The 26,320-nt window shown below is 42.2% G+C and overlaps 1 protein-coding gene across 16 annotated transcripts in view; it reads left to right on the top strand.

Moving 5' to 3' along the window:
- Window positions 1–26,320, top strand: part of cacna1ba (calcium channel, voltage-dependent, N type, alpha 1B subunit, a) — a 332,183-nt gene that overhangs the window by 132,611 nt on the left and 173,252 nt on the right. For 13 of the 16 annotated variants that reach the window (XM_040019432.1, XM_040019434.1, XM_040019438.1 and 10 more), the window contains 6 exons: window positions 75–147; window positions 230–347; window positions 511–578; window positions 7,511–7,617; window positions 19,813–19,848; window positions 25,232–25,990. In XM_040019432.1, coding sequence (XP_039875366.1) covers window positions 75–147; window positions 230–347; window positions 511–578; window positions 7,511–7,617; window positions 19,813–19,848; window positions 25,232–25,990 — 1,161 coding nt within the window. The remainder of the gene's footprint in view (window positions 1–74; window positions 148–229; window positions 348–510; window positions 579–7,510; window positions 7,618–19,812; window positions 19,849–25,231; window positions 25,991–26,320) is intronic. The other 3 variants (XM_040019437.1, XM_040019439.1, XM_040019448.1) reach the window with 1 other exon arrangement.

The following is a 26,320-nucleotide window of genomic DNA, read 5'->3' on the forward strand; positions in this document are numbered from 1 at the left end:
GGAGGATGAGTGAGAGGTATAGTGCTGAGGCTTTGTAGACTAATCACAGTCAGAGACTATTCATCTCCCTGCAGGTTTAATTTTGAAGATGAAACACCGACAACCAATTTTGACACATTCCCAGCAGCCATTCTCACCGTCTTCCAGGTAAAGATCAATTAAGTCATGTTATATTTTTTCATACTACCACTGAACTGGACCCCTAAAGCAGTCTCTGTCTCCCCTGCAGATCCTAACTGGAGAGGACTGGAATGCAGTCATGTACCATGGGATTGAATCCCAGGGGGGTGTGCATGGGGGAATGTTCTCTTCCATTTATTTCATCGTACTTACTCTCTTTGGAAATTGTATCCTGCCTCATATATCAAGATAGATTCTCTTTGTTGACACCAGGCAGCTTTATAGCCCTGCCAAAGTTTTTATTATTGATTTGAAGATTAGCTGGACCTGTAAATACTGATTCTGTGTTTATCAATCCTTTGGTGTTTTCCTGAGAACATAAATAACCAGACACCCTCCTCAATGTGTTCTTGGCCATTGCTGTTGATAATCTTGCAAATGCCCAGGAGCTCACTAAGGTACGATATATTGTTATATATTATATATATATCCTCTGAATCATCCTCAGTCTTAACTTTAACTAAAGGTAGTCAGATTTTTGATTTATTTTTATGCCTGTTTTCTCTAAATAAAGGGCCATGGTGTGATGACAGAGGGTTAAGACACAGCACTGACAAGATTATGATGTAATCATTATGATGTCATAATCTTGGATGAGTAGTTGATGGACATCCTTAGATGAAGGATCGAGTTCTTTAGATAACTGGAAGGTGTAGAAGAACTCTTGCAATCTTCTTTACTTAGCCCTCAGGGACATTCCATGTCAACTGGCCAAATGCTTATAACGCTGACTATCTTGGATTTCTCAGAAAAAGTCCCCTGTTAATGCTATAACACCTGGTGTAATACAAAAGCCAATTTTTGTGTTATGCCATTATTAGTTCATAAAATATTTTTTATGAAGTTCTAGGCATTTTCAAGCCTTTTCTGAAGGAAAAGTGTATCACAAAAACAAAAGAATAAGAAATATTGCTAGATAGTGTAATCAAAGTAGAACCAAATTTGGCCGTTTCTGGATGGTACTCTAATTAATTAATTTAGTTAATATTTTTTATTTTCATTTCAAATGATCATTTTTTGATAATCTTCACAGTTATCATTTTCTGTTAAACCATATTCACTATAATGTTATGGTTCTAAGTTATCCTGTTAGATATATAATATACTAATGATACTTCTGAAAACTTAGCTTCATATATCAAATACTTTTCAACATATGTATTTAAACAAAGGTCGGTTGACCCACTTTCATTTTTTCATACATAATGTGAAATAGTTAATGTTATAGTATTCTAGTTATAACTGAGAAAATAATTTTGTTAAATATATGCATATCTTGCTTCTAAATTTTAACCAGAGTTTTCAGAATCATCCGGGGCTGCGCTTGTCAAAATGGTAGCCATTTAACCCTTTAAGACCTGCCATAGAACCAAGTCCGCCAGAGCTTATATTATATTTTTACATGTTATAGAGCCATTTTTGGGAGCATTTCAAGTTGCTATACATCAATACAACCACTACAGCCTAAATTTTAATAATATGCATGCATTAAGTGCATAGTAATTACATAAATTGCAAAAAAGTGCAATAAACTACAAAAAAATTGAAAATCGTTTTTGTTTTTTAACATATATTTCTAGTTAGAGAAATTTAAGAGGCTTATCCCTCAAAACTGGAAATACAAAAAAGTTGCACAAAATAGTTTCCCACCACAGGAAATTTATTTTGAGTGTCTTCATAGTTTTATTTTTGAAATACACCAATTTCTATACACTGCAGGAAAAACGAAAATAAATATTATAGTGCAAATTTGCAAAAAAGCAGCATATGCATCAAAATAAACTATTTCCAGCAGTGCAATATGAGTCCTAAGCATCCCAGAAACGACACAGAAAGTCATAAAGTCAAACATAACTTTTAAAAACACCAGTATAAGCTCATGAGGCCTTGATGGTAAAAAATTACATTTCCGCGAAAATGACGTCACTTCCGGTTTCGGGCAGGTCATGGCGGACATGCGATAGCTTGTGCTAATGGACGTAGGAAGTGTTATGAACAGCTGATCGGATCGGCAAAGCGTGTTTCTGGAATATTGTGTTTTTGTTGCTGCAAGTGCTTTTTATGCAGTTTTTGCAAAGCTATATGTGGAAGGAAACCGTGACCTAGGACAGGCTGATGGCATAAGATGTAAGTACAACTCCTCCGGTTTCATATGCAAAAAAAATTATTGCGCTAGCTCACGTGGTTGCAGTGCTACCGGGATTTAAAAATAGTTACGCAAAACAGAGCGTGCCCGCTCTGACCGGTTTTAAAGGGTTAAAGCAGGTCTTGAAAATGAAACACATGCATATATTTAGCTAACTTGAGTAGTAATTGAGTAGAAATTTAGAATTTAGTTCTATTTGGGTTGCAATATTTACTTTTAGTTTTGTTTTGTGGTATAGCTTGTGATATTTGCTCATGAAATAAAGATATTTTTTTTATGAAATAAAGAATTTTTTTCATTTTTGTGACAAAAAAATTAATATTATTCTATATTATAAAATTATTCTGTTTTTATCATCATTCCTAATGCTTTTGATGTAAAACAAACAAACAAACAAACACAATTCTGATTTTAACTAAGGTCTAAACCTATGCTACACTCAACAAAAATATAAACGCAACACCTTTGTTACTGCTCCCATTCCCCATGGGATGGACGTAGAGACCTAAAATTCATTCCAGATACACAATATAACCATCCCTCCCAAACAGTGGTCACAAATCAGTCCAAATGTGTAGTAGTGGGCACATCTGCTATATTGAGATAATCCATCCCACCTCACAGGTGTGCCACATCAGGATGCTGATCTGACATCATGAGTAGTGCACAGGTGTACCTCAGACTGCCCACAACAAAAGGCCACCCTGGAATGTGCAGTTTTGTCTCACAGCAAAATGCCACAGATGCCACAAGCAATGAGGGAGCGTGCAATTGGCATGCTGACAGCAGGAATGTCAACCAGATCTGTCGCCCGTGCATTGAATGTTCATTTCTCAACCATAAGCCGTCTCCACAGGCGTTTCAGAGAATATGGCAGCACATCAGAATCAGAATCAGAATCAGAATCAGAATGGGGTTTATTGCCAGATGTTGAGGTTTACAACATTAGGAAATTGCTGCGGTGCTTCAGTGCAAACAATAAGAATTAAAGTGCTATGTAGAAAGAAAGATATGTGCATGAGATATACATGAGATATATACATGAGAATAAGACTTATGAGTGCTACGTAGAAAGATATATACATGAGTGCAGGTGGTGATCGGTGCCAAACATGAAATGATGCAGTGACACAGCGTAGGGTCATGTGTTAGTGGCGGGGACAGTCATGTGGTTATTGTTCATGTGTCCAACAGCAGAGGGGAAGAAACTGTTCTTATGGCGAGAGGTTCTGGTGCGAATGGACCGGAGCCTCCTGCCTGAGGGGAGCAGGTCAAACAGACTGTGTCCAGGGTGAGAAGGGTCAGCTGAGATCCGAGCTGCACGCCGCAGTGTCCTGGAGGTGTACAGGTCCTGCAGAGATGGGAGTCTGCAGCCAATCACCTTCTCAGCAGAGCGCACAACACGCTGCAGTCTCTGTTTGTCCCTGATAGTGGCTCCAGCGTACCACACAGTGATGGAGGAGGTGAGGATGGACTCGATGATTGCAGTGTAGAATTGCATCATCGTCCGTGTTGGCAGGTTGAATTTCTTCAGCTGCCTCAGGAAGTACATCCTCTGCTGGGCTTTCTTGATGACGGAGGTGATGGTGGGCTCCCACTTCAGGTCCTGGGTGATGGTGGTACCCAGGAAGCGGAATGAGTCTACAGAGGTGATGGGGGTGTCAGTCAGGATGATGGGGGGGAGTGGGGCTGTGTGCTTCCTGAAGTCCACAATAATCTCCACTGTCTTCTGGGCATTCAGCACCAGGTTGTTGTGGCTGCACCAGGTCACCAGACGTTCAACCTCCCTCCTATAGGCAGACTCATCCCCGTCCGAGATGAGCCCAATAACGGTGGTGTCATCTGCAAACTTGATTAGCTTGACAGACTGGTGGGTGGAGGTGCAGCAGTTAGTGTACAGGGAGAAGAGCAGAGGAGAAAGAACACAGCCCTGAGGGGAGCCGGTGCTGATGGTCCGGGAGTCCGAGACATTCTTTCCCAGCCTCACATGCTGCTTCCTGTCCGTCAGGAAGTCGGTGATCCACCGGCAGATGGGATCAGGCACATTCATCTGGGAAAGCTTGCCTCGGAGATGGTCTGGAAGGATGGTGTTGAAGGCAGAGCTGAAGTCCACAAACAGGATCCTGGCGTAGGTTCCTGGGGAGTCCAGATGCTGCAGGATGAAGTGTAGGGCCATGTTGATGGCGTCGTCTACAGACCTGTTGGCTCTATATGCAAACTGCAGGGGGTCCAGGAGGGGGGCCGTGAGGGTCTTGAGATGGGAGAGAACTAGGCGCTCAAATGACTTCATGACCACAGATGTCAGAGCCACGGGTCTGTAGTCATTTAGTCCAGTGATCCTAGGTTTCTTGGGGATAGGGATTATGGTAGAGGACTTGAAGCAGGCAGGCACATGACATGCCTGCAGTGAGGAGTTGAAAATGCCAGAAAACACCGGGGCCAGCTCGTTTGCACAGTGTCTGAGGGTGGCAGGAGACACACCGTCTGGGCCGGGAGCTTTCCGAGCATTCAGACTCCTAAACTGCTTCCTCACATCTGCTTCATGAATATGAAGAGTTGTGGTCGGAGGAGGTGGTGTGAAATCCTCTTTTGTGTGGGGTGAGGAGGCGGGTGTTGCAGGTGAACAGTTTGAAGGTGGTGATGGTTCTATGGAGGGGGGAGAGGTGGGGGAATGAGTGTCCAAAGTGCCTCTATTGTTGGGGTCGTTGGAGGTGTGAAGGCTGCCTGATGGCTCGTCAAAACGGCAGTAGAAGTCGTTGAGGGTGTTGGCTAAGAGCAAGTCGTCAGTGGAGTGGGGGGTTTTAGGCTTGTAGTTTGTGATATTCCTAAAACCTTTCCACACAGAGGCCGAGTCATTCTCTGAGATCTGCTGCTGCATCTTCTCAGAGTGCTGGTGTTTAGCAATGTCCACTTCTTTAGTGAACCTGTACTTGGCCTCTCTGTAGCAGTCCCTGTCTCCGCTTCTGAACGCCTTTCTCTTTTCCAGCCACAGCTTTTTGAGTTTAGGAGTAAACCAGGGTTTGTCATTGTTATAACTCACCCTGGTGCGTGATGGCACAATGCTGTCCTCACAGAAGTGGATATAGGAGGTGACAGTGTCCGTAAACTCGTCCAAGCTGTTAGAAGCAGCCTTCATTGTGTCCCAGTCTGTGGTCTCCAAACACGTGCGAAGCTCCTCCACAGCCTCGTTGCTCCACAGTTTTTTAGTCCTCACGACAGGTTTGGAGAGCTTCAGCCTCTGTCTGTACGCGGGGATCAGGTGGATCATGACGTGATCAGAAAGTCCAAGTGAAGCGCGGGGCACCGCACGATAGGCCCCGCTGATCGTGCTGTAGCAGTGGTCTAATGTCCTCTCCTCTCTGGTCGGGCATTTAATATACTGCTTGTATTTCGGAAGCTCATGGCTCAGATTGGCTTTGTTAAAGTCCCCAAGAGCAATGATGAGAGAGTCCGGGTATGTCCGCTCCATGTGGAGAATCTGCTCTGCGAGTGCGCACTGAGCTGCCTGCGCATCCGCGTCTGGCGGGATGTAAACAGCGGCCAGGATGAATGAAGCAAACTCCCGCGGAGAATAAAACGGTTTGCAGTGAATAAAAAGATATTCCAGAGAGGGAGAGCAGTGCTGAGCAATCCAACCGGCCTCACAACCGCAGACCTCGTGTAACCACACCAGCCCAGGACCTCCACATCCAGCAGGTTCACCTCCAAGATCGTCTGAGACCAGCCACCCAGACAGCTGCTGGAACAATTGGTTTGCACAACCAAACAATTTCTGCACAAACTGTCAGAAACCGTCTCAGGGACGCTCAACTGCATGCCACATCGGTGTCTTGACCTGACTCCAGCTCGTCGCCGTAACAGACTTGTGTGGGCAAATGCTCACATTCGATGGCGTCTGGCACGTTGGAGAGGTGTGCGCTTCACGGATGAATCATGGTTCACATTGTTCAGGGCAGATGGCAGCTGAGAATGTCCCAGTTCTTGCATGGCCAGCATACTCACCGGACATGTCACCCATTGAGCATGTTCGGGATGTGCTTGACCGGCGTATACGACAGCTTGTACCAGTTCCCACGAATATCCAACAACCTCGCACAGCCATTGAAGTGGAGTGGACCAACATTCCACAGGCCACAATTGACAATCTGATAGACTCCATGCGACGATGTGTTGCACTGCATGAGGCAAATGGTGGTCACACCAGATACTGACCAGTTCTGGGTCCCCAGACCCCCAATAGCGCAAAAAACTGCACATTCCAGGGTGGCCTTTTGTTGTGGGCAGTCTGAGGTACACCTGTGCACTACTCATGATGTCAGATCAGCATCCTGATGTGGCACACCTGTGAGGTGGGATGGATTATCTCAATATAGCAGATGTGCCCACTACCACACATTTGGACTGATTTGTGACCACTGTTTGGGAGGGATGGTTATATTCTGTATCTGGAATGAATTTTACGTCTCTACGTCCATCCCATGGGGAATGGGAGCAGTAACAAAGGTGTTGCGTTTATATTTTTGTTGAGTGTATATTTAGAAGAAAGGCAAGATAGATTTTTTTTAATTATTAAAAGGGAAAGGTTTCAGTTTGAATTATCTATTTGTCCCTGATTGCCAGAACTTCACTATTTAATATTACAAAAAATGATATATTCTGATTGTTGGGGGTTAGAGTTAGAATTAGGGTGAAGGCTGGTGTCATCAATAGGTGGCTTAGACCTCAGAGGTTTAATTAAGGGTGTTTTCACACTGTTGGTGTTTAGTCCGTTTAGATCAAACTTGTCCTTTTATCTCTTTGTGCCATGTGTTCGATTTTTGTCTGTGTGAAAGAAAACCAGATCACATGTAAAAGGTGAGGAAAAGTGATTTGGAACAGACTAAAGATGCTATTGATGTCAAAATGCCCTAAGATGGCAAGCTCAGGTTTTGGCAAAAGAAAAAAGAACCTCGTAATCTTCAGTGATTTTACCCTTATAATATATCCATATTCTGAATGCTCCTGCTAGACTTAAATTTGTTTTGTTCTTTAATAGTGGACCTTCTATCAACAATGGTCACAGCAAAATAAATATATTATAAAGGACTTCTCAGTGTATTGAGTGACAACTTGTTATTTATTATAGTCCTGAAATAAACACAAGTTAAAATATGTGTCCATGTATGTTTTTTTCTATACCTATAGGATGAAGAGGAGCAAGAGGAGGCTATTAATAAGAAACTTGCCCTCCAGAAGGCCAAGGAGGTAAAGGAAGTCAGCCCCATGTCAGCCGCTAACATTTCCATCACAGCGTAAGTCTACTTCCTTTAATGTTTGTCCTGACTTGATAAACTGCATCATAGTGACTCCCAAGAATGTGTCAATATTCAACACACAGAATACATTTTTGATGTTCATATTAAATCTTTGTCCACAAAATATCATTACAAATATAGAAAAAAAGCAGAAATATGTAACAGCTTAGCACAAAACAACTCAGCTAGAATGGTTCTCTGAGACTGCAGACCAAAGCCAATGCTCAACTCTTCTGTGATATAACAAACACCATCTTAACAAATATCAGAATAGTATTTCCAAAGCTATTAGATCTGTGCAGGTTGGATACTAGCACTCCCTAGTGTTCAGCTGTTGCAAAATCACTTTGATTGGCTGTGACACATGTTCAGAAAACATCATTTTGTGAGGCTTGATGAGACAATCATCCCTGCCTACTGATAAATACTGGAAAATACATTTGTGACTAAAAAAAAGTTAATGTTTGTCAAAACAAAAACGTCAAATCCAGTGTGGCAGAAAAATTTAAACTTTAAACTTTGCTTGATCCAACAAATCAAATCATGCATATGGTTCAGAATGTGTTAATTGTTTATTGATATTTATATGTAAACAGTTCATTACATGGTCATTATCTGGAACACAAAACATCCTTGACTACTGTTTGTTAATTCAAATTAGACTTTCTCAATATCTTTGTTATCTATGCTAGCGCTTACATCTTGTGGAGATTTACCCACTTGAGGAATGGTCATCTGAAATATATGTACGTGGATGTTTTATATCTAAAACTTTTAATCCGAAAATATTTTTCTTTAAGACATCGTTTTAGAAAGTATTAGCGTGGATTGACCATTGTCAAGGCTAATAGGATGGTAGACTTTAGCACAGGGCTCGGGAGATCACAGTTCAGTAAGACAAGAAAAGGGAAATAGTCCAGGAACAAAGCGAATCAACACATCCAAAATTTACAGTTCACACTCCCTTTCAACTGAGGGTTAAGCTCACCACACCAGGGAAGGAAATCCAGGGGCCTGTGCACAGAAAACAGACAGTCAAAATCCGAGCAAAAACAGAGTAGCAGGAGCCAGGGTTTCAGCTAACCGATTAGCCCAATTACCAAACAAAGAGTTATCCTCATCCACTACCTTAAGTAGTGGATTCTTGATAAACATGTGGGTGATTAGAGCAGGTGTGCCTGGCCAGAGTTGGGAACCCGTAAAAAGAGGAGAGAGGGGAAACACAAGGGAGAGCTAGACAAAAAACAAAACCTTGATGTGCAAGCCAAGGAAGACTCACTGTGTAGAATATGAAAGTTGCCCTTCTTCCAGTCCCACGTAGTACAGGACAGTAGACCGGCACTGGGATTCTATTGCAATTGGTAAGACGTTTATTTTGCTCCATGGTCCTTAGCAGGATAGCATAGGTAGCCTTCCAGTGGCAGTGCCAACTGCATAGATTATGCCATATGACAAGCTCACCTTCTATGGCATGTCATAACATCATGGGCATACTCCACCAAGCCAGGTGGGAGCTCCAAATGTTGGTACGTTGTGCTTGTCTGTTAGTCTGAGGATGAAGGCAGGCCAACCTTGGCTCAGAGAGCAGAGCAGAATTCACACCAAACTTGAGATGTGAACTGGGACCTCTGGTATGCCCATTGAATTACCTTAGACTGAAATCAAAGCGAGCACATAGAGGCGACCAGGACGACTGTTGCCATGGTCTGGTTTTGTTTGCTGGGCTGATTCAATTTACCAGATAAGGGATCCAATCATTCAGAAAGCACGGACCATGGTTGATTTGTCAGGGGTTTTGTCAAAAGTGGAGAATTGCCAGGAAAGTGGTCTGATGTTTTGTGAGGAATGTCAGTAAGTTATGGTGAAGTTAAACTGAGTGGAAAACAGAGCCCACCTGACTTGCTCAGTATTAAGCCTTTATGCTGTCTGGAGGTATGCAAGGTTCATGTGGTCAGTCCACATGATGAATGTATGTCCTGACCCTTTCAACCAGCACCTCCATTCCTCTAGGGCGAGTTTGCTGGCCAGCAGTTCTTGATATCTAACATTATAATTCTGTTTAGCTGGGAAGAGAGAACAAGAGAAAAAGGCACAGGGACGCTTTTTACCTTCTTTGTTTTGCAATAGGACAGCTTCCACACAGCAGTAGAACACATCCACCTCCACAATGAACTGTTGCGTGAGGTCAGGTTGAGACAAGATGGGGACAGATATGACGCGTTGCTTGAGAAGATCAAAGGCACATTGAGCCAATGGTGACCACTGGAACAGAAGATTGGGAGAGGCAAGTTGCATTAGTGGGAGGACTTGCTTACTGAAGTCACAGATGAACCAAAGAAAAACCAAAGCAACACAACTGCTTGTGATTCTTATTGATAGGCCAATCAATTACAGCTTGTACTTAATGGGGCCTGGTTTGAGGTCACCCCCACTTACATTGTGGAGAAACATTGTGAACATGAAACAAAGCTTTTTTCAGCACCCCAAAATATAATTTTATCCAATTAAAGGGATGCAAAGGGATGCCAAATGCTATCATTTTCCTGTAAAGCAAATTTACTTACAGGTATAAATAAAGTAACCTTGAATCCTTGGTCATCCCTGGTTACGTAATCATTATGATTACGTAACCAGGGATGACCAAGGACCAGAGGAGTAAGAAAGGCTTCAAACACATAGAAGCTCACATCTTCAGTGTGGTTGCCGGAGAGAGTGAGTGAGACAGTCTGAGTCTTGTGTGATATCAGGGAGGTCCTTTTCCATCAAGGGCCATGACTTAAAATACTTTACAGAGGGACATTATTGGGACATTGTTAGTGCGGGGGAGAACAAGAGCCAGGAGCATTCTGGGAAAGTTAAATTTTCACCTGTGTTTGCGGACATGGTCATCAATTTTTACACATTGCAATGAGTAAATCCAACAAGAAAGACAGTTCTTTGGCAGCTAGTTCATGTTTCAAATAATCATTTAAACTGTGCTCCATGGAGGGCCTTCTACTACCAGCCCACTTCTTTAGTCAACATCGAAAAGTCTGTTGAGAAGTCGGGCACACTTAAATTTACTTGATGAGCAGCCAACATCGGGGTTAGACTCAAAAACATTCCGAAATTTAGGAATGAAATCTTCAAAAGAAAGAATGGGGCTTGCTTTTAGCACAGCCTGTGCCCATTTTAGCGCCTGGTCTTAAAATATCTCCACAAAAAAAGCAATCTTGGAACAATCTGACTCATATGCCCTTTTTTTGTTTGAATACTAGCAAACTCTATGTGTAAGAAATCCAGCACATTTGCTAAACTCACCCGTGAACACCTCGGGAGTGGAGAGACAGTCAGTTCTCTGATCTGAGGAGGTGAGGGGATAGAGGCTGAAAATGGTGGATTAACCATACCTTTTTACTACCTTTTACCTCTGTGATTTCTTCAGCGATCATGGTTCGCCAATAATGTGGCGGAGCATTTGCTCATGCCAGTCCACTTCCTTTGAAGTGAAAGCACAGCTCACAAGAGTCAGCTCAGTCCATTTTTGTGGTTGTATTGTTCTGTCAGAGATGATTGGCAGGTCCAATAAAAACAGAGCCTTAGCCTCAGCAAGATGTGATGAATCTCGCCAACAAATATAAACATAAAAAACAAGCACAGAGAAACAAGAAGGAGAAACATTAAATACTAAGAGAAAAACAGACAGAGAACAAAACCTGGAGTAGACAGCCAAGTAGGATGGAGGCACCATGGCAGTCACAGTCAGAATGTTCTTTAATTAGATATATTAACATGCACTTAAATAACCAACAATTGCACCAGTTTCTTAAACTGTCATGTAAATAACAACCAGGATAGGGGATTGTAGAACCTTAATTAAAACCTAATTGATTCCCCTTCCTTGTTTGCACATTATCCTATATGTAGTTAGGAAATGTCAAGATGATCAAGAAAACCACCCATCTGAATAAAGTATAATTTTGCCCAACCTCCTCTAAGGGTTAGACTCTGTTAGTGTCAGTGGACCTCTGGCTTGAGAATTTGAATCTCAAGGTTGTCTCCAAAAGTTGATTCTGTTCATGTGGACGTAGCGTTTTCAGTGGGAGAAACATTTCGTCACTCATCGAAGTGACTTCTTCAGTCTCAGCTGACTGCAGGTTTCCCCAATCTTATAAACAGTACATTTGCATAATGACTGAAACCAGCCCAGTCCTCATTTCATTCTCATTTGATAGGATACTAATAGACAGAGTAGACAGATAATAATTGAATGTTGTCTGGCTGTTTCTCTGACTTCGTGCTATATGTTTTCCCCACGTTCCCCCTTTTTTTTTGTGTGCATGTGCAGTTTTCTAACATGCAGTTGAAGTAACGTGCACTCTAGCAGCTCGTCCATCTGCAGCATTAGCTCACTGTGAGTTATTTTTACAACTTTGAAGTTCTGTCATTAACGTCCCCACATCCCTCTCCTGTTGACGTTAAACACTGTACTCTTATCAGGTAAACCTTTTTGTCATTCTGCCTTTGTGCCTAAAATGACATGGGGGCTCTTATCACTCATACCTTGTGACAGAGTTGTATGTGTCAGTAAAATTACGTGTGTATTTTTTACTGATTTTACCTGTAATCGACAAGTGTCGTGAGTGACTGTCAGCTCTTAACTCTTTATTATCGTCACCTTTTGCTGATTTCTTTTCAGTGTCTGCCCTACCTCTTCTGTACAGTTTAGATTTCCTGCTTAAACCATGTATGTGGATATATAACTGCAGGTTTGACTCATTTTCCAAGCTGGTTATTTTATTGTTCAGTGTATGTTGGGGCATAGTGTAAAATGTAAAGGTACAGTGGTTTAGAAATAATTTAAACCTGATATTTAGTTATTGAATTTAAATAGTAGAAAGATAATAAATGACACTTAAGAACAGTGATAGCTTTTAATCACAACTTAAAATATCAAATTATCATGTAGTGGTTTTTTGTTGTTTTTGTTGTGAATATAATTCTGCAAGATTTAAGTGGGTGATTGCAGTCAAGATATTTAAGCACCTGAATTATTGTAATACAAAGTTATTTGTGTTTTGTCTTGCTAAATGAAGGGAGTTCTTCACAAAAAGACATTTTATAGATGGTTGCTTGTGTTACTCCAGCACCTGAATATGTTATTAATAGTACCTCTACAGATGTGCAAGTTACCCATGTCAGGTACACTGATGATGGGTACGCAAAGTTCAGACTTTTAAACAAAGTTGTAACAAGTTTATTTCAGTAATGACCAGCATTCTACCAAGAGCAGTGCAAATTAGAAATTCAAAACTGATCATAGTGGATAAAGGAGAAGACTGACCAAAATAATGCAGTGTTAGTACAGGCTTCACACATTTGTTTTCTGGATTGGATTGGTTTTAATGCAGGCACAATAATCCACAATGAGTCAGAGTCATTATGATGCTTGCAAAGCAAATAGTTTCTTTATTTTATATGTAACCCCTTCATAAATCCAGTCGACTACAGCCCGTTCACCAATATAAGCAAACATATTAGACATACAAAAACACATAAAAACAACAACAATAAAAAATCACTTTTCAACTGTTTTTCGTGCAGATCTTCATAAGTTGTGGTTGCATTTCTTCGGCATTTAGGTAGAGAGTACAAAGGGAATAACATTTTTAGGTGGTGGGTAATTTAAATTAAAACATTTTGAAGATACTTGCTGAACATACAGCTGCTGTATTTCCCAGGGAGGGTGCAAGATATTGCCACTCAAAGATGGAGAAAGTTGTAAGAAAGACAGGGCAGGAGAGGAAGGTCAGGACAGTAGGTCATATTTAAAGTTAAGGACTGCTCAGTGCTATTCAGTGAAGTGGAAATTTAAAGCACATGTAATGTCCTTACTTGTTAAATCAGATATTTGATCTATATATGATGTGAAGGTTGTTACCTTTTTTATTTTTTCGTATTGAAATGTTCTGCAAAACAAACTTAAGTATACTAACTTTGTCATTCAAAAGTTGCATGAAAATCCCCCGCAGTTTAGTGTAGGTAAACAGGTTAGGTTGCCCTGCTGTGGTGAATTTATAGTAAAGTACTTGGATGGACTGGTGCCCAGTGGCTGTGGTGTTCATGGACTGATCTTAGGGTTCCCCACCTCCTTTAACCATTGAATATAGTATTATTTTTTTCTGTTTAGGTGTGAAGGCAAAGGCAAAAAAAGTTTGTGTCTCCATGTTTGATCATGCTGTATAAGTTAACTTTGCAAAAGAACAGCTGGTATTGTCCTTCAAACTGCTACTTTTTACTTTCTGTCTTTGAGTGCATTTTTGTACTTTTTGTACCTCTACTATCAACGTTTTGTCAGCAATCAAGAGGACCTGTTATCCTGGCCTTATATTAACTTAGACAGAACTTAGAATGAAGATACTGTAAGTCTGAACAGCTGAAAGACACAAGTGTGTTCATTACCCATTCCCAGACTATGAAACCATGGCCATTATGGCAGAAATTGAAAGCAGATATTTGTGGCTGATAGTGATTTTTATCAGTAGTCAATAATTATCTGACTAAACAGATATTCTGTTATTCCACACAGTTTGCTCAGCTGTGATTTGCACTCTGCTGCAATTACATCAAACTGTTTTGAGAATAGAAGCGTGAATCAGAGCTGCTGTTTTATCTTCTAAATTATCTTAAGCATCTTTTCTGCATTGTTTTCATATTTGTTGCATAGTGGATAACATATAGTATGCCAGTGTTGCTCTGCTTAGCCAATATTGACTTACTGACACATTCTTGTTGAAAATATCAGTTTGGCCAATAATTGATGTCTATACCCTTTTTTGTTTGTTTTGTTTTTCTCAATGGCCACTAACATCAGTGGATATCATTTCCTTATTGGCAAGTGGCAGTAAACAAGGAAAATGTTGGCCGATGTCTGCCCAGTGAGCGGGCGCCTCCCTGCTTATAAGAGTGAAACAAGTTAGGTTTCTTTACAGTTACACTTTACAATTAGGTAAACGATTTATGATTAGTTACCAAGGAACAAATGAAAAATGAATGAGAAACTAACTGTTACAGCTATTGAGAAGACGTTAAAGAGAGAAGACGTTAAAGATATTTAACCAGCTTAAAAAACTAAAGGCAGATGTTGTTTTAGTACAAGAGACTCATAGGTGTTTTAAGTTAATTTGTAGCTGTGACAGGTCTGAGTTTTCTAATGTTTTCTCAGCCTGCTATAACTCTAGACCAGGGGTCGGCAACCCTAGGCACACGTGCCACAGTTGGCACGGCCATAGCTGGACTGGCCATCGGGCATACCGGGCATTTGCTCGGTGGCCCGATGATTTTTAAAAAAAATAATAATTTTGTAACGGTATAAACAATGAAAGGTGTTGGATTGGCCAGATGCTGGCCGGTGTGTAAAAATAACTCAATTGTTTGGTGGTGGCATCGCGGAGCTTCCACAGATTCTGTAAAATTAACAAGTGGTGGAGGCCAGCACGTGGATGAGGGAGATCGGAGGCAGGACAAGGAGAGACCTGAGGCGGCCGCCGGTCCGAGCGTCAGGTGAACTGAACTTCAGGTAAGAAGTTATGACCTGCAGTCTATCTGGGTCAGATATAAACCAAGTTTAGGTGAAGTTTATTTTCATTGTGCTGACTTTTTACAGTCAGTTACAATAACTCGTACTGCGTACTAGCTAGCATGACGGAGTTTCTATACAGCTGGGTGGGTGCTATGATGTTACTGATCTTGAACTTTATTTAATTCATAAGGTTAGTTAGTAGAGCTGCCAACCGTCCCGTAAAAAGACTGAATCGTCCCGCATTCAGAGAAATTATTACGGGTTTCGTGTTGAGCTGAGAGGGGACGCAGTTTGTCCCAGACTTCAGCTAGAATGAAAAAAGACACAAAGGTGGAGTTATTCTTTGTCTTTGCTGCACAGCTGCCTCTTCTTCTCTCATTCTCTCTCCCCCCCCCTCTCTCCTGTTGCTACGTCTATCATGAAACTGATCAATGATCAGCTGATCGGCTTTTCTCTATTGTTTGTTTATCGCCCACTTTGCGCCAAAAAGAGAAAAATGCCGGATGTCGCACTAAATAACAGCAGCACGTTTAAGCTTGATCAGCTGTTGTTAGAATTTATTTAATATTCATTTCTAGTATCAGCTGAGGTTTGCTGGAGCCACAGCTGGTCATGATATCGGTTTGGTTATCTGGTGAGAGGGAAACAAGAAGATGAAACCAGGAGATGTCCTTACTGAATCATCAGAGCTGAACAGGTGATGGAGAAACAGGTTTACCTTTTAGGTGACATGAATGAGTTGAAGGGAAGTTATGAACTGTTTCTGAGAGACAAAAAACACCAATATCATTTTCTAAATAGCTGACAGCTGGTAACTGTGCAGGGGCGGGTCTAGCAAAGTTTTGCCAGGGGGCCAGGTGGGGCATTAACAGGGAAAGGGGGGCACAAAGAAATACTTTCTTATTTTCATTTAAAATGTCTGGCTGTTATTAAATAATTATCTGAAGCTTACAACCAAAGTTTTTAGCTGGTGTAAAATGTATAGAAATCATACATATACCAACAAGACTGTACATCACTGTCACAATCGCGTTTGTTTTCACTCAAAGGCTTTATGGCTTTAATACCTGGTGGGCCGGTCTGTAGTCAAAATGCCCGGGCTGTTTTTTTGTCCCAGTTCAGCCCTGGGCACGACACGCAGTGAATTAATCTGAGAAGGTGCATCAAAAAATAAATGGCCGCGCCAGCGGTGCACATCGCAAATCAGCTCGCATAGACACATTAGTTGTGCCTCTTCTTAATGACGGTATCTTAACTAACAACCCCAAGTACCAGATTCAACTTGTAATTGGCTAAAAATAACTTAGCCTACTGGTAAGAGGGGCGTTGTTAGCTTTCCACATTCCGATACTTCAAAAGCTTCAGGAGCTGTCCGCTCAGCGCAGCATCAGCACCATGGAAATACACGGATACATCCGTAGACTCGAGACACAATGCATTTTTGGGACTTTCAGGTGTATGGACCAATGTTTTATTTTCTGATCAAACCAGAAATCTTTAATGAGCAGCTAGATTTGTCTCGCATTAACTGGCTGAGTTAACGCCAGTTAATGCAACATTGAAGCAGCTGGAATCCACAGCTGTGCGTGTTCATGGAGCTTGCATTTTCACCTGCTGGACATCACTACCTGAAGTTTAACTGTCTTCAGAACATTGCAGAGGCCTTGACAGTATTTGACTCTACATATCTGTGTGAGCAGATTTTCTCTCACATGAGTGTCCTCAGGTAGCCGTCTGAATGCTGGACACTTGGAGACCTGTGTCTCTGAGTGGGAGACCAGAGATCATATTAACATGTGTGTCTCTACTGGTATTAAAGAGACCATGCACATTTTCTTTGTAAGTGCTGTGTGGACTACATGTAGGTTACTTATCACGGGTATCTTGGATGGAGACCATAAATAGCAATGCAATGAAGGTGCTGTGGAATTGTACAGTGCAGCCATGTTGCTGTCTATGGGACGTTAACATAACAGCAAACGGACAAGAACTCTCAGGCTACGTCCACACGTACACGGGTATTTCTCTCTCTGTGAGCAATTTCTTAATCATTTTAGTGGAAAAGTTTTATTACTGAAGGCTTCACACTCTCACTCTCTTGTGCTTTAGGATGCATGTCCACCTTTTCTCACTTTGAGCTGTTATCACTCCTCACTCTTAAGGGAATAATTGAACAACTGAGAAACTCAAATTCTGTGCACGATATCCTTCCATCCCGAATTATCAAGGAAGGTTTTGAGGAAATTGGGCCTTGCATCTTATCTTAATGAATTTATCATTGTTTGTGGGCTGTGTCCCGAGTGCCTTTAAACATGCGGCAGTGCACCCCGTTCTTAAAAAAAGTAATTTCGATCAGAAAGACCCTGACAATTATAGGCCAATCTCGAAGCTTCCGTTTTTATGAAAAAATTTTAGAGAAAGCCGTCTTTCTCCAAATACAGGCTTACTTAGTTGCAAATAATATCACTGACAAATACCAGTCTGGCTTTAAGCCACACCATAGCACTGAAACGGCACTGCTAAGAGTCTATAATGATCTTCTTGTGTTTGCTGATTCTGGTCACCCTGCCGTTTTAGTTTCATTGGATCTGCCTTCAGCCTTTGGCATGGTTGATCATAATATACTCTTGAGGAGGCTAGAGCATGTTGTAGGCATCAAGGGTTCTGCCCTTAACTGGTTTAATTCTTACCTCACAGATAGATCCTTCTCTGTTGTGATGGGAGGATACTCTTCCTCTGTTGCCCCTCTCTGCTGTGGTGTGCCCCAGGGGTCTGTATTGGGCCCTTTATTATTCTCTTTGTATATGCTACCCTTGGGCTCCATATTTGAAAAATACAATATTTCTTATCACTTTTACGCTGATGACATTCAAATCTATTGTCAACTGACTGATGATTTGTCAGCATCACTGAACTCCTGTACGATTGCCTGAGAGAGGTTAAAGATTGGCTGTCAGAAAATTCTCTCATTTTAAATGAGAGAAAAACTGAAGTTATGGTGTTCGACAGCCATATTCCTCGAGACCAGCTTGTTGCCCTGCTGGGGCCCCTAGCTAACTCTCTCTCTCTGATTCTATGCGTAACCTGGGTGTCTATTTGGATAGCTCCTTTAAGCTCGATAAGCAAGTATCATCTGGAGTTAAATCTGTTTTTTTTTTCAACTGCGCCAGATTTCTAAAGCTAAGCATTATATACCACACAGGGACCTGGAAAAACTTATCCACGCTTTTGTGACCTCCGGGTTAGATTATTGTAATTCTCTCTACTGTGGTCTCCAAGCCTTCTCTCTTCGAAGGCTGCAACTTGTTCAGAATGTTGCGGCTCGCCTTCTTACTGGAACTAGAAAATTTGACCCTATTACTCTGGCTCTTGTTGATCTACACTGGTTACCAATCAAATATCGCATTGAGTTTAAAATCTTGCTACTCACTTTTAAAATCCTGAATAACATTGCGCCCAGCTACCTCACTGACCTCCTCAATTTGTACACTCCTTGTCGTGCATTAAGATCATCAGGTCAATTACTCCTGGCCCAACCTAAGTTCAGACTGAAGACCAGAGGCGATCGTGCCTTTGCTTCAGCTGCACCCAACCTTTGGAATAGCCTCCCTGCTTCTATTTGAGCCTTGGACTCTATCCAATCCTTTAAATCAAGATTAAAAGCATATTTATTTGACTTTGCTTTCCTGACCAGTTAATACCCTTTTAAATCCTTTAAATTTTAAACTTTTAAATCTTTTATTAAATTCATTATTTTTTATTAATTTTACTGCTGTTTTTGTCTTCTTAGCAGATTTTGTATTTATCTAACTCTCCTGGTCTGTTAGTGCCTCTATCCTGTCTGTGCTAGTGCCCAATTTGTACCCTGTTATTGACTTATGTTGACTCTCCATATTACTGTGAAGCACTTTGGTGTGCCTTCGGGTTTTTAAATGTGCTATATAAATAAAATTGTATTGTATAGTATTGTTATGGATAAAAAGTGTTGGTTTTTTTTGTTTCAAAATAGCTGATAACTATTTGCTGATAGCTGCAAACATCTGCGAACAAATATAATTCTATAAAGTGGTTCTATATAGTGTGTAACTGTTAATATAGAGCGTTATTAAATTTATTGCTAATGCAATCATATGGCACACTGACCTCTGAGGAAATTTTAAATTTTATTCTGCCCTCACTAGGGTGAAAACGCCATCAGAAAGGTTGCCTACCCCTGCTCTAGACAAAGGGGAGTAGCAATTTTAACACAATAAAATATTATTTCACAGTACTCAACACAGTTATAGGACCAGAGGGTAGATTTCTAATCATTATATTATCTATACTATAGCATTATGGTCTAACAAAAAGCTATGTATTGTAAGTATATATGGCCCAAATGTTGATGACTTCTAATTCTTCCAAGTTTTTTTGTGCACTCTCTGAACACCTAAATTGCTCACTTGTTCGCTTGCTCACTTTCAGGAAAACATTCTCCTTGTACAATTTAGTGTCTTTGATCTACATGTTCCTCCTCCTATGAGTTTCCCTAAAGCTAATTTGCCTTCTCTGTGCTTTTGCCTTTTCTGTCCATTTGAAATTCCTTCTCTCCCTCTGTGTATTTCAATGTTGCTCCGTTTATGTGTTTGTAGGAGTTATGTCTGCACCCCAGTCCATCACTACCTGAGGTAAAAACCCAGTTGTCTGTGAACAAGGTGGATGACAGTGCCAGTTACATGCATACATGATCATAGTGTCATCATTGACATTCTGAAAGCAAGAATGCTTAAGTAAAACAGCTGCCCTGCATTCTCATCATACATACTATGTTGCAGGCTTTCTGTTCATCCAACAAGTCCAGTTCCATGTTTTCCATCCACCTCTTAACAGGAGTGTAGTGCAATGTGTTGAGCACAAGGAATACACTTGCAGGATGATGGCATGTTAAAAACCTGGGATAAAGTTTGTCCTTAACTGTGCTGTGATCAGATTGGCTTCCTGACATTAATGACACTGAAATATATAATTTCCCATTATTAAAATCTAAATGGTTCAGTGTAGGTCATACACTTTGAACAGAGTATGCTTCCAGCCATTTCAAAGTCGCGTATTAAACACAAATTGACAAAAAAATCATAGGATGTCAAAGCATGGTAATGTAGCCATGCTTGGCCAGTTGAGGCATATTCATGAATGAGCTGTCTCCACAGTATACTGTGATAAATTTAGCTTGTTGTTGAAAGCTCCATTGCACCTTCGTCATACAGTAAATTATTTTGCATGTAGGTACTCTGTGTGCCATGATGTAAACTAGAGTCAGTGTTGGGGAGTAACGAAATACATGTACCGGCATTACGTATTTAAAATACAAAATATGAGTAACTGTATGCCGTTACAGTTACTGTTTTAAATGGTGATATTCAGAATATAGTTACTATTCTGCCCTCACTAGGGTGTGAAGCTGGTTTCTAGCTTGGCAGATAGCTAACAGGTCCACAATAAACATCCAGGAGTCAGTGGATAGGTTTTAGATGTTTACTGTAGAAGCACTGTAAAACTGGTACGGAAACAAAAATAAAATATTACATTTCTGCTGTAATTGCATTTTCTTTACAACATCAAACATTAAGCCATGAATTACAATGTATATAACACATAAACACGAGCATATCTAGACTCCTTCACTGTTTATTAGGCCCACGCATTTAGCTATTAGCTTAATGCTAACATTACATAGGAAATCCCATAGACGGACTAGCGTGTTAGCATTGCGGCCGTTTTTCCTCACAAAAGAAAGTTTCTCACACAAAACTCTAAACTGCTACACAAAACTAACGCTGGAAAGCTTACAAAATAGATAGCAACTACTTACAGGCATGTGCTCTCTCAGGCTCAGCAAGAAAAAGCAAACGAACAGTGGAACAGACAACAGTTTGGCTAAAGGACTGTTTTTCCCTGGTGAGGTACTACGGCAAGTCTGCTGGTACAAAAAACACACACCCAAATGATCATGCCTGCCTTAAAGGGGCAGCACACTCCCCGCCTGGTATAGAGTACTATACCACTATGTCCCTCTGAGTAACAACACAACTTCAGTGGCGGGTCTCGAATACACCCTGGGGGTGCCTCCTTGAGCAACTCTCACCTCCACTTTCCGGACCCTGCTGTCTTGACCCGGAAAGGTATTTACCACAAGTCCTGTGGGCCATTGATTTCGTTCAGCCTCCTTGTCCTTTAGGAGCACAACATCTCCAACTTGCAGGTTGGCTTGTTCTGCTTGCCATTTCCTTCTTGGCTGGAGTGTCGTTAGGTACTCTTGACGCCATCTTTTCCAGAATGAATCCGCAAGACTTTGAACTTGCTTCCACTGACTTTGGTAAAGATCCTTGAGGTCGATGTCTTCCAAAGGAGCAGGCACAGAGTCCACCTTTTGTGTTAAAAGCATAGCAGGGGTGAGTATGGTTGGGATGTCTGGATTGGAAGACACAGGGACTATTGGCCGGGCATTCATGATGACTGCGACCTCTGCCATCAGCGTGGTGAGCACTTTGTGTGAAAGACTAGGGGAATGCATCTTGAGCAACATACTATCCAAAATGCGGCGAGTCATCCCTATCATTTTTTCCCAAACCAACTTGGGTGAAAGGAGGAGATTGGGTCAACCGATCAGCAGGTAAGTTGGACATTTTCTGTTTTTCCAGACTTCCTCTTGCTCGAGTGCCTTCAGTGAGTCTCTCCAAGACTTCCACTGTGCCACTTTTTCAGCAGGTATCGGGGTGTCCCAATCGCAATGCTCAGCGCATAACTCTCTGACTATAGCCTTGCCCTGGACTACTATAGGACCTGCAAACCCCAACGGGTCGAATATGCTGTTAACTGTGGAGAGAATACCTCTACGGGTAAAGGGCTTCTCCTCCTGGGAGACAAGAAAGGCAAAACTATCGGTTTGAAGGTGCCAGTTGAGACCTAAGCTTCTCTGCATAGGTAACGGATCCACACTTAGGGCAAGGTCTTTCAGCTCTTTAGCACGTTCTTCAGGTGGAAACGCCTCCACTACTACGTCGTGGTTGGAGGCTATCTTATGTAGCCGTATGTTGGAATCAGCCAACATCTCCTTGGTTTCCTTCAGGACTCGGATGGCATTGTCATCGGTGGGGAAGGAAGCAAGACCATCGTCCACGTAGAAGTTCTTTAGAACAAACTGCTTTGCTTCTGCACTCTGGTCTTCCTGTCCTTGCAAAGCTGCTCTTCTCAAGCCGTATATGGCAACAGCAGGAGAGGGGCTGTTGCCGAATACGTGCACGGTCATCCTATACTCTGTGATGCGCTTGGTGGGGTCATTGTCCTCGAACCAGAGGAAACGTAGGAAGTCTCGGTGATCGTGGCGGACTTTGAAGCAATAGAACATTTGTTCTATGTCTGCTGCCACCGCTACAGGTTCCTTGCGGAAGCGGATGAGCACTCCTAAAAGTGAATTATTCAAGTCAGGGCCACTCAGCAGGATGTCATTCAGTGAGACACCATCCTGCTTAGCGCTGGAGTCGAACACTGCCCGTACCTGACCTGGTTTTCGCGGATGATACACTCCGAAGATTGGTAAATACCAGCACTCCTGTTCACCAGTGGGTGGTGGTACTGGTTCAGCATGACCTGCCTCAAAGATCTTCTGCATGAAGGCAATCATGTGTTCTTTCATATCTGGCTTCTTCTCCAGCATGTGCCGTAATGTCAAAAGACGCTTGACTGCTTGGGCTCGGTTGTTAGGGAGTTTGTGCCTTGGTTGCCTGAAGGGTAGTGGTGCCACCCAACTATTCGAGTCATCTATGGAGACCTCGTTGTCCATTATTTCCAGAAAGAGTTTGTCTTCCACAGACATAGCAGGTTTGTTGTCGTGTGGCGTTTGCCGGAAGACCCCTTCACCAAGGCCATCTTTCCCATCAAACAGGATTTCGGATGCATTAGCTCCTAGAAACTGATGATGCTGCTCTGGAGTGTCAAGCTTCTCTTTGATGTGGAGACTGTTAGTGCAAGGGTCGAACAGAGATGTACGACCGTTACTCAGCACGTTGCACCGATAGACGTTTACAAACTCTGGTTTGTGAGCTCTTCCGAGACAAACCTCTCCCACAATCACCCATCCCAAGTCGAGACGCTGGGCGTAGGGGGCATCGTGGGGCCCATTGCATTGCTCTCGAACCTTGTGTGCCTGTGGTACATCTCGACCGAGCAAGATCAGGATGCTTGCTGATGGATCTATAGCCGGGATTTTATCCACAACCCGCTTGAAATGTGGATAATGTCTGGCGATCTCAGGTGTGGGGATTTCAGACTTATCATCAGGAAGCATGTCACATTCGATTAAGGTGGGGAGTGGAATGTGAGTCTTACCATCTAATGACTCCATGATGAAATTGTTAGCTCGGCGCCCTGTTGTTTCCATAACTCCTGAGCAGGTCTTCAAGGTGTATGCTGCCGCGCCCTCTGTAACTCCAAAAAGCTCAAAAAACTCTGTTCTTGCCAAAGACTTATTGCTTTGCTCGTCGAGAACAACGTACGCCTTAACAGCTTTCTCCCTTTGGCCAGCTGGATAAACTCTGACAAGACAGATTTTGGAGCACGACTTTGCTCTGACGGTAGTCCCACAAATGTCTGTGCATTTTGCTGTGACAGCTTGAGGAGCTTCTTCTCCTTGCTCCCCGCCTTGCTCTCTTGCGGTTACAGGAGTCTCTGATATCCAGGGGGCCGGCCCTGGGTGTAGCGCAGTAGGGTGGTTCTCACTCTTGCACTCTCTGCACTGAACGTTTTTGTGGCAGTCTTTTGCTAGATGTGTGAACGAAGCACAGCACTTAAAGCAAATATTATTCTCTCTAAGATAAGCTTTCCTTTCATCCAAAGATTTACTCCTAAACCCACGACAGTTACTTTGCTGAAATAAATAGATTACAGGGCGTTTTTTTCCTGTTTCATATTTTAGGCCATGTCCTCTCTATTTTTGGACCCAAGCAAAACACTCATTAAGAGACTGTGTGTCTCAATCATGTCACCTCTACTTGTGGCCCGCGTAAATGACGTGAAGAAATATTTGTAAAAATTATTATTCAAAAAATTATTTAATACGAAGGCGATAGGCAGAGTGTTTGAGGCATAGCCCTAAAGAATGTCTAGCGTCATGGGCAGTGTAGTCCGTGCTGCAGGGAGAATGGACTGTCATACCCGTTATGTGTCTGTGAGCGAGGGAGGGAGAAAAAGGAGAGTCGAAAGTACAAGTTGTCACCGAACAGAAACGGGAGATGGAAGCATGTAAATATAATAAAAACTGCTGCAGCCAAAAAAGAGTGCCTGACAAGCCCAGTTTTAAGTAAGCAATTAAGACTCAACTGTACACTGTGTTCGTATTTTCTTCCAAAACAATAAGTTCCAGCTTTTCAGCGCCTCTCTCTATCTCTCGCTAGCAAAGTTGACCCAGACAACAAAGTAAAGCTAGTTTTCGGCTACGAGCCCGACATGAACCTGACGTATTAGCCAGAGGTCCCTTTACTACGGTTCAGAACCGCGGACCTGTTTTATATACGCGCAGAATAGTTTTATATTAACATTTAAAAATCTAGTTAGTATTGGTATGGCAAGTAACCTTCAGTAATAGTAAAAAATCACACAGCAATATTACATTCATGTAGTTGTAAAAAAGCATGACAATATATTAAGTAATCCAAAGTATTCAGAATACTTTACTCTCATTGAGTAACGTAACGGAATACGTTATAAAATACATTTTGGTGCATGTATTCTGTAATCTGTAGTGTAATACATTTTAAAAGTAACCTTCCCAACACTGAATAGCGTATACAGCTAATTTTATGTGCTATGAATTATAAAATGCATACATACTGAATTTGTCACAATGGATACTCTACCTGTCCATTGGAATTGGTTTTATCATTTGCTGAACTTACAGATTATTGTGACTATTGCATTGGTTTAAAAGTTGATGATTCAGAATATATACACTGTTTTAGGTTGTAAAATTAATGTTACAGTGGTTATAATTTGTCTTCTTTTTCCATTCTCTAGTAAGGAGCAGCAGAGGTCAGTGAAGACGATGTCGGTGTGGGAACAAAGGGCCAGCCAACTGAGAAAACAGAACCACGCAAGCTGTGAGGCGCTGTACAGTGAGCTAACTTCTGAAGAGCGACTGCACATAGCGTCAGCCCTACACATGCGGCCAGACATGAAGACTCACCTTGACCGGCCGTTGGTTGTTGAGCCCCACAGTGGCAGCAGCCAGCACCACCACAAGAAGACTTGCTTGTCAGAGGAGGCTGACACTGCCTCGGACCCACCTCCCCCTGTGCCTCACCAGCCCCGCCATCAGCACTACCACCGAGACAGAGAACGAAAACAGGAAACTAATGATAATGGTGATAGCACTAAAGATGGGAGACATCACATCCATCACAGCCGCTCCAAAAACCATGACAGCAGCCGGGACAAACGGGGGAAGAGTGAGAGGTCCCACAGCCGGGAGGGAGGCAGGAAGCACCGCCATCAGTGTTCAGTGGATGACAGTGGAGGTTGGGGGAACGTAGGCGAGAGAGATCACCACCATCATCATTCACACCGGCAGTCCCGAGGTGGCAACGGGACAGTGAGTAGTGGAGGGAGGGGAGAGCGAAGATCTCGCCACAAAGATGGACATTTGTCTAACAGGAATGGAGATAGGAATTCCAGAGGAGGCAGTGGTGCCAGTGGAGAGAGAAGAAGGCATCGCATTCACGGATCCAGGGGACACTCCACAGAATCTAATGACAGAGAGAAGACCCATAGTCAGAGGTAAAAACTATGGTTATATATGGTAATACTGTTGTTCTGTTCACTATTTGATTTCAACTACACAGTGACACTGACAGTGACACTATAAAAAGGCTGGTGCTTGGAATTTGAGCCCAAGGAGGTTACCTATAAGTGTTCAACAATAAATTTATAACATTTCTTATCTACAATGAAAATGAGGGTAATTAACTCTGCTCCAAAAATTGGCTACCCTCTGCTACCCCTGGAGGCCATCACCGGATCTTCTTGTATCAAAAACAAAAAAAACCAGGACCATTTGTTTAACCCGCTGCCCTCTGGTCGGCACAGGTCCCACACCTCCAGACTCAC

The sequence above is a fragment of the Simochromis diagramma genome, unplaced genomic scaffold (assembly GCF_900408965.1).
Source record: "Simochromis diagramma unplaced genomic scaffold, fSimDia1.1 OVJJ01000822.1, whole genome shotgun sequence".
NCBI classification, from domain to species: domain Eukaryota; kingdom Metazoa; phylum Chordata; class Actinopteri; order Cichliformes; family Cichlidae; genus Simochromis; species Simochromis diagramma.